Source organism: Alternaria postmessia (genome assembly GCF_024291825.1).
Source record: "Alternaria postmessia strain BMP 2775 chromosome Unknown scaffold_80, whole genome shotgun sequence".
NCBI lineage: Eukaryota > Fungi > Ascomycota > Dothideomycetes > Pleosporales > Pleosporaceae > Alternaria > Alternaria postmessia.
Window position 1 is genome coordinate 101,769 of NW_026260153.1, and position 19,392 is coordinate 121,160.

Here is a 19,392-nt window from a genome sequence, read left to right on the forward strand (position 1 = left end):
TCAGGGCGTGGGCGCAACGGGAGACAATGCGGAGGACAACGGCGGAACGATTAGACGGTAGCAGTAGCAGTGGCAGTGGCAGTAGCAGTAGCAGGGCCCTGGGTGCAGCAGATCGCGGGCTCGGCCTGTTGCAGGAGGGGGGGTCGGCAGGCGTGCTGTAATCACGACATGTTATTATTCCGTGGCATGGATGAGGGTTTCCAAGCTTCGCCGCCAACAGTGCTGTCGAGCGTTGTGTGAGTCTGTGAGAGGGCGCGGGATGCTTCACCGGGCCGACTATCACAGCGCGTTTGCAAGGAAATGACAGGACGAGATATACGGGTAGGATGCACGAGTGTATGGGTGGATTACAGGGTGGGTCTCTGGTTACTGGTAGCTTTCCGCGCGTCCACTGGCCCTGGCCGCTTGCGCGCGTACGTCACATGGCTGATCCCAATGATCGCCCGGCGTTAACAAACGCCGACACATTTTCTGAGGGCAGTCGCGACCGAGCGTCACTGCCATTGCATATCAAACGCCACCTGCTCGTCTTCCCCACCACGCTCCCTCCAATGCTGCGACGCCAGCTGTCGCCAGCCTCGCTATGGCATAGGACTCCCGTTTGCCTGTTCTGCGCTGCCCGCAGCCAGACTCGACTGCCACAACGCCAATCCATCCGGCACAAATCTGAACGCGCAGTCCCGATCAGGAAGCATGCTGTCAAAGACAAGAAGAAATCGGGAGTGAAACTGGGGGAGGAGGATGAGGACGAGAGTGAAGGACCACGATCTATCAAACGTGTGATGCTTGGTGACAAGAAAAAGAGGGACAAGGGAAAAAATGAAGAACGAGAGGCGATTGCTATCAGCACCTTGTACCCTTCCGACCTCAAATTTGAGGCTGTCGAAGTCGACAAACCACCCGTCCCCATGTTGTCATATGGCCTCGATCGTGTTCTGTTCAACCCTGGTGTATATCGTCTGCAGGACCCACGAACCCAAGTGTATAATTTCGATCCATACCTCGAGAAAATCATGCCGGCGAATGAGTTCGACTTCGATGCCTTGAGCGAATACAAGACTTCGTCCAAGGACGAAGATTTACTGGCTTTGACAAGGCGGATTGGCACAAAGTTCACTGGCTCTACATCGAGTATGTCGAGTATGCTCCAGCACTTTCATTACATCTTATCCAACTTCCGAAAACTCAATCATGGCATGCTCTCACGCCAGTTTCCCGAACCTTCTTCCAAGTTTTCCAGGATCACGCTTGGTCCCAGTGCCGTCTTCCTCCGGTACAAGGATGGTACTTATGCGATAGACGCCGACAAATCCTACGATAGCCCCAATATCATGAGCTGGTTGGGTCACTCATTGGAAAAGCTCCTCACAACTGAGCGCAGCGAATTTGAGAAATTCCGAAGGTCAAGTCCGGAGAAGGCGCCTGCAGAAGAGAACGCTAGTCGTTGCTACCATTACTCAAAACAAGGTAACATTATGATGCGCTCGCAGTTAGACGCCGTTGACCCACGACTACCCGGAACTGGAGTGTTTGACCTGAAGACGCGAGCTGTTGTTTCGATTCGGATGAACCACAAGCATTACGAAGAGGGTTCTGGCTACCAGCTTCGTCACAGTCTAGGCGAGTGGGAGTCGTTCGAGCGTGAATTCTACGACATGACGCGTGCAACCATGTTGAAATACTCTCTACAAGTCCGCATGGGGCGCATGGACGGCATCTTCATCGCCTACCACAACATCGAGCGTATCTTCGGCTTCCAATATCTAAGTCTTTCAGATATGGACGCTGTCTTACACGGCCAACATGACACAATTCTTGGAGACCAGGAGTTCAAACTTTCCTTGAACCTCGTTGATGAGCTTCTTGTCAAAGCCACCGAACAGTTTCCCAATACAGTAAGTTGCCACCCGGGTAATACAACCTCGTTACTGATCACAATAGTCTATCCGATTACACTTCGAGGCTCGCGAAGGCAAGACACCCTTTATGTATATCTTCGCCGAACCCGTCACCGAAGAGCAAGCAGACGAGATTCAGAGTGCTGGAGAGGCCGCTCAGAAAGAGTTTACACAAAACGTCGTTGGTGTAGGGAAAGGTGATGCCGAGACTCAAGCAGCTTGGCAAGAAGCGCAAGACGACGTCGATGAACAAGTCGATGCTGAAAAGACTTCTGAAGAGGTTGAAGCGCAAGAAGACGAGCATTCAACTACAGTCGAAGACGTTGAACAAGACATTGTTGAAGAGACTGCTGAAGCTGCTGAAGAAGCTACTGAAGACTCAGATGATGTCGCCGAAGATATGTTGGAGAACCCAGCAGCCCCTCAGGGCCCCTTGATGGGTTGGACATTGACTGCCCGCAGTCTGGTCAATGGAGGCTATGTCGACCGACCAGAGCAAATCACTGAATTCGATGACTGGAAGATAGAATATCATGTCAAAGAGATACCTGAAGAGAAACGATGGAAGCTGTACAAGTCGCTCCAAGCGCGAAGGCATTCACTCATTGGACAAGACGAAGAGGCCGTTGACAGGGGCCTTAAGCATTACCGCGATTTAATACAGCGCTACAGCAACCGCGGACGCGCGTGGAGGGAGGAGCAGGACAGGATCAACGCCACAAAGGGCGTACAGCTCTTCCGACCACTTGGCCCTGGCTCAGATGCTGTCGCGTCGCAACATGATATCGTGCAGGGGAACGAACTTTCTGACAATCCCGACGTTGTCGACAATCAGACGCGAGAGGAGGAGCCTTATAGTGAGGAATCGACACCGGAGGAATCACTCTCGAAGGAGAAAAAGGAAGAGGTGTTGGACGGCATGCCCTCTGTACCGTCATAGGCATCACACTTGTAAAAAGGCCATGGCGTTTGATCTTTCTTTGGGGCTGCTCGCATAGAGCATGATTACATGATTGAACGTTCCAAGTAATATATGTAAGAATATGTGTACAATTTAGAAGGAATGAGTAGCATAGATACCAAAATATTGGAAACGAAGATTCATCGGCACAACGTCTTTTTCTGTCCAGACTTCCTCAGCATGTCTGGGTGATAAAGGAGGTCCATGAAATGAAAGGACAAAAGAGTATTGTAGTGTAGTGAGGATAATGTACCCGATCTTCATCTGAGATGAAGCATGCACCCCACATGGCACCCCCACTAAACAAGCTCATGTCCGAGCTCCGACCGAAAATGTACGTTGACATCACCTCATCTACATCTCATCGCGTGTCCAACGTTCAAACATCTTTATCGACCAACTGCGATTCCGATACGGCGTTTCTTTAATTAGACACGCGACACCAATGATAGCTCAATCATGGTGAGACAACATGGCAGCTTGGAAAAGGACGCAGAGACCAACGAGGCGGCTTGGGAAGCTGCAAGGGGTGCGTTGATTGGGGGTACGAAGGTATGCATACATCTTTTTCCACATCCTTCTTATGATACTGCCTGTTTGTCTACTTTTTGGATGTACCGGAATTTATCGGCAAATGTGGCAGCATGACGAGAAAGAGAAGGAAGATTGTGTGCGTCCGATTACTATGTGCACCCGCGGATATCATTGGCCAAGATGTGCGCCTGGCTACAGATGAAGGTTGCACTATCGATTGTAGATGGATCAAGAGAATGCAAGACTTCTAGTTTACTAGTACGATGGCTGACTTAGGGTTACAGTGGGGCGCTTTCTTCGCCGTGGCAGGTGGTGTCGCATACGCCTTCTCCCCCGTATACAAGGGACTTACCGTTCAATTCAAGACGTATGTGCTTTCCAGGATTTGCCTACTACTTTTTCCTCACATAGAATAGTTACATCCAAATGTCCGGAATGATACTGGGTGGTATGCTCGAAGCAGATAAGCGCATGGTCGCCTACCAGCACCGCGTCCGACATCACAAGAGAGTAGCCAGAGACATGGAAATATGGAGACGATACGAAGACTCTTATGAGGAACGGGGGACGCCTGGCGTGGGGGGTGAGAGTGAAGTTCATGGAACTCAAGACAAGAATAACTAAGACTTTGCACGACCGTTTTGTATATGGTATGAATCACAGTCTCAGGCTTTTATGCCAAGTGTTTGTGGAGTAGAAACAACAAAACGGATTGTCTTCGCTTTCACCTTGTATAAAAATGGCTTTATCCATTTCACTACTTCACTTGCGTTCTTTATCTCACATACCTCACCACGCACAGCCCCTGTACTCGTCCCACCGCTTGCATCCATATTCACAGACACAATGAGAACACCCTCCCCCGATAAAAGAGAGCGCGAGTCCTCTTCCTCTATCGAGATGACACCCTCACCCGGCTCTACCACCACCGAATCTACGACCAGCCAACCTTCGCATACCGGGTCTACAACCGACGGTTCTATAATCTACTCCTCCCCAACTAGCAAAGTTTCCTCCACGGGGTCCACAGTTGTCGAATCTACACCTTCTGAATCCACAGACAACGAAGCCTCAGACAGCCAGTATTCCGAATCCGAATCCGAATCCACAATGACTGAAGGAGGCCTTACAGATGCACAATGGTGGGAACTTCGCGAGGGTTGGATCTTGCATCGCTACAAAGAGAAGACGGCGTTTACGTGCCATCAGTGTGACAAGAAGAAAACGGATATTCTTGTGGCGATGAAGCCGGAGAAGAATTGGGATAACATGTGTTGCAATGCGTGTTTTTGCATGAAAATTGGGCAGGACTCCGATGAATGGAACTTAATTCATGTAGATGGAGTCGATCATATTTGGTAGAGGGTGAGTCGATGATTACTGCTGAGGACCTAAATATCATGATGTTCGTGTAGCTTCAGAATGTTCCAGTGTGTGCAAGTGAGTAACGAAGCTCCGGTAGTCAATGACGTGATTCGGCGCGATGCAGTTTAGCGGCAGCCCCCACCCGCGCCGCGGGCTTTTAAGCCACCTTGCGAATTCGCTTGCTCCTCTTTCTCCAGGCAGCACTCGCTGGTCCTCATTCACGACACCTTCACGCGTACAATTGCTATAGCTTCACGTAACGATGGATGTCTTCTGGACACTCCCGCCGGTCTCTAGGTAAGCGAGTCTCTTCCTCATCGAGCTCTGCAACACTCGAAGCTTGGAGCTTGCAGCTTGTCTCAAGCTCTCAAGCTACTGCGCAAACACCTGCGAACAATTGCTAACCCTTCCCCCAGGACCATCACAGCTGCAGCAGTCGTTGTATCAGCTGCTGGCTATGGCGGCATCATTAGCCTCTACCATTACATCTTCGCGAGCCACTATGTCTTTACGACGAAGGTGTTCCCTCAGCTCTGGCGAATCTTCACGGCGTTTCTGATCACGAAACCGAAGTTCGGCATCCTGCTTGATCCATACTTTCTATACCAATACGGCAGCTCCATCGAGCGGGAGTCGTCTCGCTTCTCGCAGCCTGGCGACTTCTTCGTATACACCATGTTTCTCGCGAGCGTCATTGCCGTAAGTACTTATCTGCAAACACTCCGCGGCCACGCGTATATAGAAACACCCCATATCGCATCGACACAACTGTCTGCGACGACTTCGGTCACCAAATCACCTCCGATTATCTGCCCGCCCAGCCTACTATTTCTAGCTGAAGCGGTTCCTGGAACGGAGGAAGAATACCCTTGCACATCATGCGGTTCCGTCATTCGCAATCAATCAAAGGGACTTGTGTGGTGTGTAGGCATGGTGGGATTGTCACTTGAGAAAGCTTTGCGAATGCTCTCCATTTCGCAAGGCGGTGTTGGCTCCCTACATACTTTTGCGACTTCTCGCGCCTTTGTTACCTTGTTCGCCTTGTCGCTTTGATACAAACGTGCTGTGGAATGGACTTGTGCTAACAGTCCCCGTAAAGGCAACAGCAGGTGGCATTCTGAACCAGTACACTTTCCTCCCCGCGCTGTCCCTCGCATACGCCTACACGTTCGCCCAAGATAATCCCACGCGTTCCGTATCCTTCTTCATCATCACCTTCGAAAGTAAATACCTCCCCTTCGCCATGCTCTTCATGACCTTCATCATCGACGGCCCTGATGCAGCTGCCGGCCAACTCACCGGTCTCATCGCCGCTCACTTGTACGATTTCCTGACACGCATCTGGCCCACGTTTGGTGGTGGAACAAACTATATCCGCACGCCACAGATGGTCAAGGGCTGGTTCAGTGCGAGGCCGGGCAGTGTGCAGGACAGGGGATTCGGTCATGTTGTCGAGGGAAGGGGCAGGACGGCTGGTGCGGCTGGAAGTGGTGCACCGCCTAGTGCAGCGAGGGCTACGGGGAATGCTTGGGGTGGCATGGGTCCGGGGAGGAGACTGGGAGAGTAGATGTGCTGACTGAAAATGTCACGCGTTCTTGACTCTTCAGAGCCTTGGTACTATTGCGGGTTTGGTGGCATATCCGCACCTTGGCCTTTGCCTGAGGGTAGGCTTGAATAAACAATACGTACTTGTTTGTCCTGACGCACGTGCAAGTAAATGGAGTAATTGTGTACATTCAGGGTCTGAAGTCGTACTGCGTCCTTGAGGAGTGACGCACCTCGGTGTCAGAGAAATGATGGGTTTTATAAGTTCGAGCATACCCAGTCCCAGTCTTGTGTATCTACCATTGTTCTATTCTGGCCATGGTGGTTAGTCTTTCTGCAGTAAGTTTGCAATGTAGACTAGCTCAGGCATCTGCCAGGACATAGAGATTATTTGACTTTCCCATGACAGCGCCGCCAATCCAGTCGACACATATCCTATTTAATCATACTAAAATAAAAGTACGGCTGATATTGTACGGCAGAAGTGTGCAATATATGCTAGAGCATAGGTTCGTGTATAGGATAATGGGCATGGGCTACGATTATGCCAAAGCAACCATATATGCGATTCTCCAGGCTTACATACATTTCACTATTACCTCGCACACCCATCCGATACACCACAAATAAACATATCATCGACATACCCCTCATTTGATAGCCGCATAACCCTCTGCTTTATCTCAATACCCCTCTCCTTTTTAAAGCAACCCATCATTGTATCGTTCACCTTTGAACAACTTGCTTTACCACCATAAAAACACCACTCGAAGGCAAAATGTGCGTGAACCATACCATCGACTGGTACTGCGGTTCCGGGAACTGCGGCATATGGTTCAAGGCAACTACAGAGCTGTATCCGTGTAAGCGCCCTGGCCGGTTGAGTTGTCCCCGGTACACGGGCGGGAAACTGCGCGATCCACCGAGGAACAGACATTCGGCTACAATGCCGCCGGGGTGGGCAGATAGTCATTGTGCTACCTGAGGGTTGTAAGCGTGGAGGAGTGGATTCTAGACGTGTAGGCGTGGTTGAATGGGTTGCTTGAAGTCTGAGATACTCAGGTATATATCATATGGCAATGGATAGCTTAATGGTTAGCAGTACCAGTGATTCCAGGACTGAGAATAATAACATATGCAAACATATGTCAATAACAGTTGTGATAATTATGCTTCTTATATTGAGTGCCTCTTGGCTATAATACAGGTTCCTACTTCTTTACTAAAGTAGAAATTTACTTTGAGCTTCCAGCAGGGTTGCTTGGTCCATCGACAGCCCTCTCGACGTGTCCAGCGATACCATTCTTGCTCGCATCGAACTGGCTTCCAATGACGCCGTCCTTGCTGAATGGTCCTCCGACCTTCTCGCCAATCTGGCCAATTGCGCCATCGGGATTGACTGTATGAATTGATTAGCATCTGTACATTGAGGAAGACATGTGGCTGAAGATGTCAAGACATACACTGCTTTCCGATGGCACCCGCTGAGCTAATCACACTAGGGTTCTGGCTAGGGATAGCATTGGTGTCCTTGTTTGCGCCGAGCTTGTCAGCCATTCCGGTGGTGTTGTCGGTCATGTTGTTTGGTGTGGATTGGTTGGCAGTGCCGAGGCCGAGTTGTTCTTGGAGGGGACCGGTAGACTTGGGCATTTAGTTGTTGTTTGGAATGTGTTTGAATGTGTTTACTTGGGGTGACAGGATAGGTATCTTATATGCGGAGATGAGGTGGTGGTGGTGCTGATGGGGTTATGCGCAAATGGTACGTCACGATTGTGGTGATGTCATGATGAGGGTGCACACACATGCAGAACTTGGGACACGCATACGGATTCAGACAAGTCGATGATGTATCTAGTGAATAGCTTCCGTGGATCTCGATTCTACGTGGGGTCGGGATCTGGTTTAGGCGGTCTTGATTTGTTGGATGGGTGGCCATGGCGTGATACAGCTGTCATGCTGTGAGATGGTCTCCACGCGTGATCTACAAAAGGTACCCGCACGGCTGAAATGGACATGTTGGACTACTGCGAATGAAAAAGTGACTTCATAGGTGTAAATGCTGGTATCATTGCTGGTGCCTTGTGGTCTTTAGGCCGTAATTACATGCACGTCACGGCTAAGCGCGTCTCTTCGCTCGGGCTCCGCCTACCCTGGGAAATGACAATGGCAACTTGAGCTTGGCGATGAAGTGGTTGGCGCTTTCGGCCTTGGTAAGCTTCATGCGTGTAAGGTCGGTCTGTGTTGGTGCGGTGAGCTTGCATCCGAGCTCGGCGAAGTATTGCTTGATCCTGCGCAGCGTTAGCATAGGTGACATAGGCAAGTTCTTATGTGATGACCTACTCCTTGTTCTCGAGCTTGAGGTCGTCTCGGAGGTCGTTCACATCGACTTCGAAATCGTCAACAATGAGTGCTGCCGCCGCAATGTGTGTCATGAGGTTATCGATGTTCCAACGCGGCATCTCACCGTTACTGAAGAGGTCAGAAATATTCAATGACAGAAAGCGGTTGCAACTCACCCTGCCTCGGGAGCAAACTTCCTCCTGATAGCCATGATTTGACCAGCAGGCGTATCCTCGCCCATCGCTGTCTCCAACTTTCCTTTCATAGGTATCTTCTTCGGACGTGGTCCACCCCCTCCAAACAATGCAGAGTTAAAGTTGATACAAAGCAGTATGAAGCGAAGGACCTTCAACTTCTGTATCTGCTTGTTCTTTGCGAGTTTGACGATACGTTTCGCAACGTATTTGCTGGTGACGTTGACACCCTGACCAGCTGATGAGGCCTGCACCCAGTCCTTGACATCCAGAATAGTCATCAGCTCGCTTCCAACCACGACGTCTGTGGGGTAAACATCGGTGGGGTATTCGGCTGTGAGATTGGGTATCGGGCGAGGTTTGGAGCTGTCTACAGCTGCTGCGAGATCGTCCTTGTTTGGCATAACGGCCGTCGCAGAAGACATCTGCTGCAGAACGTTCTCGGCGATCGCATCGGTTCTCGCGGCATCTTCGGCGCCAGTTCCGCTCTTGATGGCGTTGAGTGTCCGGTCTTCAAGCGCCTTCCTCGACTTCTTGGATCCGAATTCTGCTGCGAGGGCAGCTCTCTTTGCTGTGACGGTGTTCACGGCCGCATCCAACCTCTCCTGCTCTTCGCGCATTTCTTGTGCCTCGCTTCGCAGTGTGGTTCGTACAACGACTCTCTTGACAGGAACAACCTGCAGCTTGCTTGTCGCAGGGTCGAATACGCCAATGTAGTCTTGTAGTTGGCTCTCGGCGCTACCATCTTGCTCTTCTGAGGCGGTGTAGTCTAGACGGGGATGATCGGAGGACTGGAACAGTAGTTCGCTGCTTTCGCCTTGTGGTAGGGTCTTGGTGCGCTTGTATGGCTTGAAGGATAGCTTCGATGGCATAGAGAGACCGGGTGTGACAGCTTGATTGTGTTAGAAACGACTCATAGAAGCGCTCGATACCCTCTTGTCTATTCCGATGGCTTCGAAAGCTATGCGACAGTCTCCGGAGTAGCTATCATACCTAGAAGTGGACCCAGAGTCTCTTTGTTCTCTACCATCTGAACGCGCACATTTCCTTGCGGCGCGCCGGATGTCTTCTTCTTGGGCCGCTCGCCATTCTGCTCCTGCCTCTTTCTCTTCTTTTCACTCATGTCGTCGTTGCGGTTGCGATATGGCAGCATTGGTCGCGAAATGTCAAAAAAGTTCAAAAGTCCAATCGCGAATTGGCAGAACTTTCGGGCGGTGAACTAGCAGGCATAGCCGAGCGACAGGGATGTGGCACGGGCTAGTACGTTAGTGCAGGCGCGATGACGTCCACGCGACAGACGCGTTCCAGACTGCCGCACTCCCGCATAACCAAGTGCGATCACGGCACACACGGGTCTTTCTGGTTTCCGTCTGTTGTACCTAGTCAATGCAGCTGCCCCAAAGCAGTAAACAATTCAATCCCTATCTCCATCCTTCATCTTCCACTCACATCATCTCCATCATCCATCGTTCCATTGACCACTGAACTTGCTTCCAATCCCACCTATCCCCACAACCTCCACCATGCCTACCGTTCTCCAGACAGCGGGCGACATGGTCGACAATATAGGCAACAAGATTCACTACACCACGAGAAGAGTGGGTGATCAGATCGAGACCACCACCAACCAGGTGCTGCCGCCCAAGCAGCGCGAGCACATGCTCGAGAGGGCCCGAGAATACGCTCGCCAGAACCCGAAAGCAGCAGTATGCTATTATGCGTCCTCTGAGAGATACTTCTAACACCCATATGCAGGCCTTTCTAACTACCCAGACCGCATTGACTGGTCTCCCACTCGTCCTCTTCCTCGCCTTCGCAGCAACCACCCTCCTCGTTTCCCTTTCAACCTGCCTCTTCCTTGGCATCCTTGTCTCAATCGCCATTACCTTCTTCCTAGTCGGCTTCGCCCTCCTCTTTGTTGTCCCCACCGTCATCATCGCCAGCTGTTCGGCTACCATCATCTTCATCTGGGGCTTCGTGGGCTACATCATCCTACGCAGGTTCAATGAGGGTGAGGAGCCAGCTAAGCTTGGCACGCGCGTTGGTGACAAGTTGCACAAGTTGACAGGCGGTAGATCGGGATATTTCCAAGGCGATCAAACATCTGAGGAGAGCAGTCGCGACCGAGACGTGGTGGGTGGTGGAAAATCTACAAAGGGCCATGATGGTGGTGCTGGGCACGCATATGGTGGTGTATCGTCGAGTGCGCGCGACGGCGGGCCTGTAAATGGCGTAAATGGCACGCAGGGTACTGTTGAGTGGGAGAGGAAATGGGATGGTGTCAAGTCTGAGCCTGTTGTCTTGGATACGGAGAACGTCTTTGAGGCTCTGAAAGCGGTAAGTACACATACAGATTGCGCGCAATACACAGCTAACGATAAGTAACAGGAGACTCCAGTCGCCTAGAAGCGTGCCTGGAACAAAAGGTCCTGAAGTATTACTATTCCTATAGCACCTCTCTCTGCTATTGCACTCCTCTATCATGAATGATTTCAGCTTACTACGAAATTGGAATTGAACGTCATGCGTGCATGCTGCCGTATTTTGGTGTTTCCTCACAGTATGTTCTCCACAGTCTAAATCACGTGCTTCTTTGCTCTCCTCTAAACACCTATATAAAGCTTCTCTTGTAGCTGCTTCTCTATCCCTCTATCGACCTCAGTACCTTTCTATTCCCCAAAATACCCCCTTCAACAAACCATGTTCTGCGGCGGAGCTTTCCAAAAATCTACACCATGGTTTACAGGGACCTTTTGTTCAAAACCACTCGACGACATATAACCTGCACACCATTTTGTTCCTTGCCATAGCCTTCCAAAAGTCTGCGATCCAAATGCTTCAAGGAAAAAGCGATGTGCGGCATCGAAAATGTCGAACACGCCTATTGTGATCGGTTCGAAGAAGTGACGTGAATTGTCATGATCAAAAGCATGAGGCAAATCTTCCAGTTGCGCAGAATCGGAGCACAAACATCTCCAGCATGTTGCGGTCGGCGAGCTTGGCCTAGACTCTGTACACAGTCTCCACAAATTCGAAAAGGACGTCAAAACTCATCATAGTGTTGCCGGTCCAGAAGAGCATTATGGTATATTTGATTTCTGAGATGAAGTCGATATTCGGCATACGAGTGCCCTAAATACTTCAACACAACGATCATGTGTGGCGGGCGCATTTTGATCTACAATGCTATTTACACGAAATACCATGGAACAAGAATATCGGTTTTGTTTAGGAACTCAGAGTCATCCACCATTACCACTATATAAGCCCTTCCTTCCACCGTCATCGTCTTCTATCCTCATCATTACCTCTTTTCCCAAAAATGCAAGTCATGCCATACATGTTCTGTGCCTGCTGTCGGCTAAAATACAGTGTCAACCTTCCGATGTCCTGCAGCAATTTCACAATCCAATTTTGTACCTGGGGATGGAAGGCCCGGAGTACTCAAATTCGGGAAAGATCATCTGGATGCTTTTGTCTACTCTTGACAACTAAACCGTCAAAATCTACTCTCATAAGAGTATATTTCCAAATCGGCCTACCAGAATGCGATGGCAGTGCGAGCGTCTAGATCAAACTAGAGAAGGGGGGACGTTCCCGCTTTGAGACTCCGAAATTGATCTAGCTCGTAGCCATGTCCCTGTCGTTGTGTTGTTTCGCCCCATGCACAAGAAAAGAGATGGCGAGCACGACCATGGGCAGCTGTCCCTTCCAAATTTATTCCCTGAATTTCCAGAACAATCTCCCGAATGCCGAGAAAGTACAAAACATGGGAGACACCAAAACAGATCGCCAGAAATGGCATGTCGCCTGGTATACAAGACCCGCAGCTACTTTACGATGCCTGTTAGAGAGCTCTCTTCTCGGTGACCAAACGGTCGAGACAAGCGACTATGCTGCTGTTTGCACCGCTAGAGTCGCTATATAAGTCCCCTTTCTTGCAGCTGAGAGTCTACCATCTTTTACACCATTCGAGACTATACAACTAAAAATGATGTCGAGGAAAAACCATGTTTGCTGCTCTCGGCACCAGAGTGTCGTCTCATAGGACTGTGGGTAGACGCTTTTGTGCGGACTCCAGAAAAAACAAACTGCATTCGTGATCACACCATGATGTCGCTCTTCTGCACCGGCCCACGAAAATATAAAGTCCCTTCTATTACCTTTTTGTCTCCATCCAAACAACATACTATCTTGTAGGACATTATAAAAAATACGAGGAAAAAGTCGATGGTTTCTGGAAACACACCAAAAAAGGCCGGACGGCCCTGTTTCTGCGAGTACCTAGGTAGACTTTGGCAGTGTGCAAAACACGCGCTTCTACTGTCCATGTCTCCTACTCATAAGAATCTCTTTTTCGATCCCTGGGCTATCACCCGAACATAGTGGCATCAGTAACGGATTTTGCCTTCTTTGTGTTCACAAAGATATGTGGTAACAGCCAGATAGAGGGGGTTGTTGGATGACGTCAGTGAACTAAGAGCCGGGTAGCCGATACAACAGTCGCTTTACCGGAAGACGGAGTCTTCAACAACTATGAGAAGCAAAATATATCATTTCTCAGTCGCTGGAGGGTACATGCTAGAGCCGTCCGCTTTTCTGGACATAGCGCCTGAAGAAACCTAGGCTAAGTACTTGGCTGCTGCCTAAATCAGCAACCATGGCAGCGCCATCACAACATTCACGCATCAAGCTTCCACACACATCTAGATTCTGGGATAGCTTTTTCAAAATCAGTACTCAACATGTCTGTGGTTTCATCACGAGACCTGGCTCACACCAGAAGGCGTCTGCAAAAAGAACTGCAAAACCTCACGAACGATCCTATAGAAGGCCTTTCCGCCGCACCCACTGATCCATCGAATCTATTCTCATGGAAAGCAACAATCAGAGGACCTCCTGACACTCCATACGAATCCGGTACTTTCCACCTTACCATGGACTTCCCAGAGGTCTACCCACGCGCCCCGCCAATAGTCAAGTTCGTGACCAAGGTCTATCATCCAAACATCGATAGCGAAAACGGATGGATTTGTCTGAACATATTGACCATGGAATGGAGCCCTGTATTGAACACTTCGACGGTCTTGTTGAGCATACGAGCGTTTCTGGATAGCCCGGATACGGATGATCCAGCTGAATGGGAGATTGCAAACGAGTATATGTACAGGAGGGAGGTTTTCGATCAAACTGCTAGGAATTGGACGGAGGAATTCGCGAATCCTAGAAGGATAGTTGAGGACACGACCGAGGAAACGGCACCGAGTCAAGGGGTGGCTGAGAATACGATTGAGGACTGGGAGCTTGTATGAGGTGGTCACTGGATTGGGATACAATCAGGCTCACGTATAAAGCAAATCTTGACATTTCATTGTTGTATGAGGCCCATTCGTATCTAGACCAAGTTGCTTATATCGCAAGACGGGAAGGCATCGCACGATCGAATTTCACTGAAGGTCTCGAAAAGGAGCATTCGAGGAAGTCATAGCTCAGACCGTACATGTCGCTTCCATCAAGCGACAGTGCCATCCACATCTGCCACATCAGTCACGATGGATCTAGTGAATAATGTTGAAGCCTTATCCCTTCAGGCGTTAGGGTAGAATGGATACATAGCCCGAATGGTAGCCGCGTCGCCAGCAGAGATATCGAAGTGCGGATAATGCCTACCACCTTTGAGAGGCAAAAAGTGAGCTTCATCCCCCGCCACATTGAACGCATACATCGGAAACAATAAAGGATTCGTGAGATCTGGTCCCCATATTGCAGAATTAGCTCCATGCCGACAATCGTAGTGCATGATAGAGTGGAAATCATATGGTGAAACGATATCCGTGGCTGAAGGTGCAAACCTGACGAACTCTGCGCCAGCCCATCCGTACATCTGGGCGACCCCTAGCTGAGTGCACAGCTGATCCTCAGTGTAGCCATCAGCTCAAGCCTTTGCTAGTGCGCCATCGAATCCGATAACATTCCTACAGTTGTAATTGATGTAGAAATCTCGGTCGGCGCGCTGATGTTCATGCAAAAGGCCAAAGACATGACCTAGTTCATGTGCAGCAACATGTTCGGGATTTCGGATCATCGCGTCATGCGAAAAGACCATCCAGTGTCGACCCGGTGTGTTATCGGTCGCTTTGTAACCAACTGTAGGTCGTGCCTGAACACCTGGTAGGTAGTGGTAGTTGAAAGATATACAGACAGTTTGCGGAGGTATCTGATGGTTCCATTGGCCGTTCGCGTCATAGCAGTAAGGGTAGCTATCTCCGCTTGCTGACAACCAGCGGCTGAAATATAAGTTGTGGCCGTTTTGAAGCGAAGCTACACCGAGTGTGCGGGTCCAGGTTTCCCATGCGCGATCGATGATATGTGCGCCAATAGCTTGCTCGGAGGCAAAATCTTTGAAGCACCATGGGATTAGAACCTGGTAGTTTGGGAGACGAGGCCACCGCATTTGTGAATTGATGAGAAATCTGTAGGAGTGAGTAGGCGCAAGTGCATGATTTGTTCATGTAAACAGTGACTCACCCGGCATGGCCACCTGTGTCAAGCTCCTCTGTAGCGTTGATGACCCCTCGGCGTGCCAAAGTGTTGTTACTGAGAGGGTATGCTACAGGAGACGTATAGACGAGCTCAACAAGAGTAAAAAGAAGAAAGAAAAGCTGCATGCTTGAAAGTTGTGTCACGTTCTAGCCCACGGTGGCTGAGGTTGATGCAGTTGTGTACTCTCTGGTGTATGGAGAAGGGCAGGAACTACGTTCACAAGCCAGATGCTAGGACTAAGTAACGGAGATGAGCGAGGTCATTGCGTCAGCACGTTGATCTAAGTGAAGGTAATAGACAGTGTGGAGTGAGGAGATCGCGAGCCACAGTATGTCCGTGAAATGAGTCCACTGACGTGGCGATAATCGACGTAGTCGCAGAATTGCTGTCTCTAACACTCAATACGTGATTAGAGTCCTGCTACTGCGGGAAAACAGCGGGCAGCACCCACGAAACACGATTTAACTATTGTTTATTAAGTGAGAGCGACTCGGGTACGCGACACTGATGCACAGTGTGGCGATCCGATACGTGTCGAGAACTGTAGTTTACAAGATTCTTTCGGCATTAAAATCGTCGCCGTCGCGATATGTCGTGTAAGAGCAGGAGTACAGAGGTTGGCCTCCGTGTCAGCTTCGCGTGGACATGACATGCTAAGAGGACGAAAGGGTACTAGCGTCATGCGCTGCTGGCTCTAGCGGTCAGATTAAGGAGGAGTCCTGGAGTGGCAAGCGCTAAAGCTTCTGAGCCTCCGTAACGTACCCTTTTTTGTGCCTCCATATAAACTTCAACAGCTACAATTAGAGTGCGACATCGCTCTCAGGTCTTTCACTCAGGGCGCTGCGATACCCTCAGAGTGCACCAGCCTTTTCCCACCGTGCGGCCTTACAATCCAGTTGTTATCCGACACTGAGAACGATGATCTGCGCTCAGCCACACCTAAGTGCAAATGATAGAGTGCATGCATGCTACTCGCGGCAGGCTGGGATTGATTGTGCATGGCGCTAACCTTGCAAGTCGTCTGCATGCGATCACTCAAGGCTGTGTTGCGCGTGAGGGGCGCAGCTGAAGCAGGCGGGCGTTCTCACCATGACACTTAGGCATGCATTTGAACTGCCACTCAGTTTTTGTGCACGAACCAATTTCCTCAAATTTAACTCGTGATAGTGTCCTGGATTCTGTTCAGACTTCACAAACACTTTCACATTAACACTTACCTTTGCAGGGTCGCCTCCCGCAGCACCGGACGAATTAAGAGCCCCACCTTCTGCCTTGGTGAAGCCTAGACACAGCACAGCTAGATCACAGTCTCGATGAGATTGCTGAACGCCAGTACATACGAGTTTCACGTCGTTCTTGGTCCGAGAAAACCGAAGTACGCAATACTATCGCATACGTGGGAAAACGATGAGGTGCTGTACGAGGATATGCGGGATACACCAAAGTCTGACTGGAGTGCAAAGAAAGGTTACTTCAAGATCAAGAAAGCATGTGCGCAAGCCTTGCAAGACGGATGCGATTTTGTATGGATTGATACTTGCAATATCAACAAAGACAGTAGTGCCGAGCTCTCAGAGGCCATCAACTCTATGTTCAGATGGTACAGAGACGCCACTATCTGCTACGCCTACATCTCTGACAGCGTAACTGGAGACGACGAGTCTTTTTCCCAATGTCGATGGCTCACTCGAGGCTGGACACTCCAGGAGATGATTGCCCCTGATCGTGTGCATTTTTATGACATGAACTGGAGTTTTCTAGGCAGCCGCATTTCTCTTGCGACACACCTTCTTTCACCAGCTACTGGAATCCACACAGCTGTACTGTTACGGAGACATCGGCCTCGTATACCCCAATTACATCCGCCCTCGGATCTAATGCCAAGTGGACTTTTGGTGGTGAAAAAAACAGCAAAAGAGGATGAGATTCCACTCTTCAGGACGACAGAATATGATTGTCAATGTTGTCCAAGCACTGGAGAGGCAGATGTGGAATCAATGCTTGAGAAGTTCAGCGTAGCGCAAAAGATGAAGTGGGCTTCGAAACGAACTACCACACGTGAGGAAGATATAGCTTACTGCCTCATGGGGCTGTTCGACGTGAACATGCCTTTGTTGTATGGCGAAGGTAGTAAAGCTTTCTATCGACTACAGCAGGCTATCCTTGCAATATCGTCAGATCAATCGATCTTGGCTTTTCGATCGAATCTGGAATCATCAGTCTTTCTTGGCGATTCACCGTTACTTGCACCAAATCCAAGGTCATTCCTCGACGAGGTCCACAACATGCATATGCCAGCTCGTGGCACGCATGCAATTCTGACTGGAACCACATTATCTATCGAGATGCTTATAAGTCCAGTACAAGGGGTCGAAAATCGAGATAAGTATCTTGGCATCTTGGATTGCTCGTTAGATGGAGACCCTTCTATGAGGCCTGCTATATTATTATCACCCGTACATAAAGGAAAACTGATTTTTCGTCGAAGTCCTGGAGATGTCAAACTGTTTCGACTGCGACCAAGTCATCCCGGCGAAGCGGTTCCAATGGAAGCTCGTACACTGGAACCCGAACCGCGTACGCTTGACCTGAGTGACAAAACTCTCCAGTTAGTTGACTGATCAATGTAGTGTTTGGTTCGAAAATTAGCATACGCTACGACGCCCATGACATCGAACGCTCTCGCATTACAATCATTGGTGAGAAGCCGGATAATCACAACCAACGCCCTGTGGCAGTGCCTATACGAGTCAACATATCTTCAGTCTGCCTCGATCACTGCTCTATATTGTCACCGTCGCATATGGTTAACGGACAATTGCCAGATACTGTAGCCCCGGGATGGGTAGAGTTTTCTACTGGATTTGGTGAAAACTTCTCTGTCAATTGGATTCGACACTGGTCTTCTCTACATGCTGGCATTCAAGTGTCTTTGCTACCGGATGGCGAGGAAATGATACGGAGCGGAGCCGCGGCAGTCAGTGAGCTTATGTCTTACATGCCTATGGTCGACCTTGAGCTCGAGTCATTAGACGATTGCATGACTACTCCTCTTAGAGAGTTGCATAGGTCGAAACCTATTACACTTAGACATAGAGATCAAACCCGTCTCCAGGTTTGGATCTCAATATCTAGAGAGACCTTTATTGGCAGGAGTCGCTATGAATTGGGGATTCATGGGGAGATTGTGGATGACCCTGACATGCCGAAGAACGCCAGTCACAAGCTGATTGCGCTAGGATCGCAATTTGATGATCTTGACTTGCTGGATTACCTTGGGGCGATTGATGGCTGACAGTGAACTCTATATCTTCAACGATCGCAATACGAATTCAACCAATCTTCTCACCGAGCCAAAACCTCGATCCCATCTTACTGAGCCTCCACTTCACCCTCTTGCACACTGGTCACCACACCCTTAAGCATCCTCTCCCAGATCCTCCTCACAACCCTAAACCCCTCAGCCCACTCATCGTAATCTTCCACCGTACCAAAATTCAACCACTTCCCATCTCTCGCTCCAACATACTCCATCAACTCCGCATCCGGCTCTTCGCCCTGATCCTCGATTCCCACCTCCTCCGTCCCCTTGCTTCGAGAACATTCTGTATCCGCCTCCTCAAGTGCCTTCTTGGCCGCATCATCCAATGTCCTCGCCTCATCAATACTACCCGCGTCATAAACCCAGTGCACTAATCCCCAGCGCACCAGATCCTCTGTGTCGCAAGGAGTGAAGAGTAGTTGTACAACGTTCTCAGCCTCCAGTCTCATCGATTTGTCTCGACCAGGCGCTATGTCGTAGTAACCCACAGCCAGAGTTGCTATCAGTCAATCAGTCAGTTGTCAGTTCATCTTTGCGGTTCAAACTGTCAGTCTGGAGGTAGCGAACTGACCTGATTGACTGCCAAGACATTTTTTAGAATCGCGAACTGAGACTGAACTGACTGCCAAGACCGCTATCTTGGTATTGCACTGACTGATTGATTGCCATCTGATTGCTATAGTTCAAAGT

At 49.8% G+C, this 19,392-nt stretch overlaps 9 protein-coding genes across 9 annotated transcripts; 6 read left to right on the plus strand and 3 right to left on the minus strand.

Moving 5' to 3' along the window:
* Positions 1 to 422: 422 nt before the first annotated feature.
* Positions 423 to 2,838, plus strand: J4E82_009023 (uncharacterized protein; the record flags this gene model as incomplete). The annotated part of the gene is made up of 2 exons (XM_051735252.1): positions 423 to 1,895; positions 1,942 to 2,838. 2 exons carry the CDS (start codon positions 423 to 425, stop codon positions 2,836 to 2,838), a joined length of 2,370 nt encoding a protein of 789 aa, XP_051585006.1.
* A 480-nt stretch (positions 2,839 to 3,318) lies between these two features.
* Positions 3,319 to 4,017, plus strand: J4E82_009024 (uncharacterized protein; the record flags this gene model as incomplete). Its single annotated transcript, XM_051735253.1, has 3 exons — positions 3,319 to 3,411; positions 3,678 to 3,760; positions 3,810 to 4,017. 3 exons carry the CDS (start codon positions 3,319 to 3,321, stop codon positions 4,015 to 4,017), a joined length of 384 nt encoding a protein of 127 aa, XP_051585007.1.
* A 1,003-nt stretch (positions 4,018 to 5,020) lies between these two features.
* Positions 5,021 to 6,325, plus strand: J4E82_009025 (uncharacterized protein; the record flags this gene model as incomplete). Its single annotated transcript, XM_051735254.1, has 3 exons — positions 5,021 to 5,055; positions 5,175 to 5,457; positions 5,858 to 6,325. The coding sequence occupies 3 exons, from the start codon at positions 5,021 to 5,023 to the stop codon at positions 6,323 to 6,325; spliced, it is 786 nt and encodes a 261-aa protein (XP_051585008.1).
* Positions 6,326 to 7,538: 1,213 nt separating this feature from the next.
* On the minus strand, positions 7,539 to 7,953 carry J4E82_009026 (uncharacterized protein; the record flags this gene model as incomplete). The annotated part of the gene is made up of 2 exons (XM_051735255.1): positions 7,539 to 7,702; positions 7,767 to 7,953. 2 exons carry the CDS (start codon positions 7,951 to 7,953, stop codon positions 7,539 to 7,541), a joined length of 351 nt encoding a protein of 116 aa, XP_051585009.1.
* Positions 7,954 to 8,419: 466 nt separating this feature from the next.
* Positions 8,420 to 9,990, minus strand: J4E82_009027 (uncharacterized protein; the record flags this gene model as incomplete). The annotated part of the gene is made up of 4 exons (XM_051735256.1): positions 8,420 to 8,591; positions 8,644 to 8,772; positions 8,820 to 9,729; positions 9,831 to 9,990. The coding sequence occupies 4 exons, from the start codon at positions 9,988 to 9,990 to the stop codon at positions 8,420 to 8,422; spliced, it is 1,371 nt and encodes a 456-aa protein (XP_051585010.1).
* Positions 9,991 to 10,360: 370 nt separating this feature from the next.
* Positions 10,361 to 11,243, plus strand: J4E82_009028 (uncharacterized protein; the record flags this gene model as incomplete). Its single annotated transcript, XM_051735257.1, has 3 exons — positions 10,361 to 10,543; positions 10,593 to 11,174; positions 11,226 to 11,243. The coding sequence occupies 3 exons, from the start codon at positions 10,361 to 10,363 to the stop codon at positions 11,241 to 11,243; spliced, it is 783 nt and encodes a 260-aa protein (XP_051585011.1).
* Positions 11,244 to 13,582: 2,339 nt separating this feature from the next.
* On the plus strand, positions 13,583 to 14,149 carry J4E82_009029 (uncharacterized protein; the record flags this gene model as incomplete). The annotated part of the gene is made up of 1 exon (XM_051735258.1): positions 13,583 to 14,149. The coding sequence occupies one exon, from the start codon at positions 13,583 to 13,585 to the stop codon at positions 14,147 to 14,149; it is 567 nt and encodes a 188-aa protein (XP_051585012.1).
* Positions 14,150 to 14,772: 623 nt separating this feature from the next.
* J4E82_009030 (uncharacterized protein) lies at positions 14,773 to 15,505 on the minus strand (the record flags this gene model as incomplete). Its single annotated transcript, XM_051735259.1, has 2 exons — positions 14,773 to 15,310; positions 15,366 to 15,505. The coding sequence occupies 2 exons, from the start codon at positions 15,503 to 15,505 to the stop codon at positions 14,773 to 14,775; spliced, it is 678 nt and encodes a 225-aa protein (XP_051585013.1).
* A 1,188-nt stretch (positions 15,506 to 16,693) lies between these two features.
* On the plus strand, positions 16,694 to 17,553 carry J4E82_009031 (uncharacterized protein; the record flags this gene model as incomplete). The annotated part of the gene is made up of 2 exons (XM_051735260.1): positions 16,694 to 17,225; positions 17,367 to 17,553. Coding segments are annotated over 2 exons (719 nt in total), but the record flags the coding sequence as incomplete, so codon positions are not given.
* Positions 17,554 to 19,392: the final 1,839 nt, after the last annotated feature.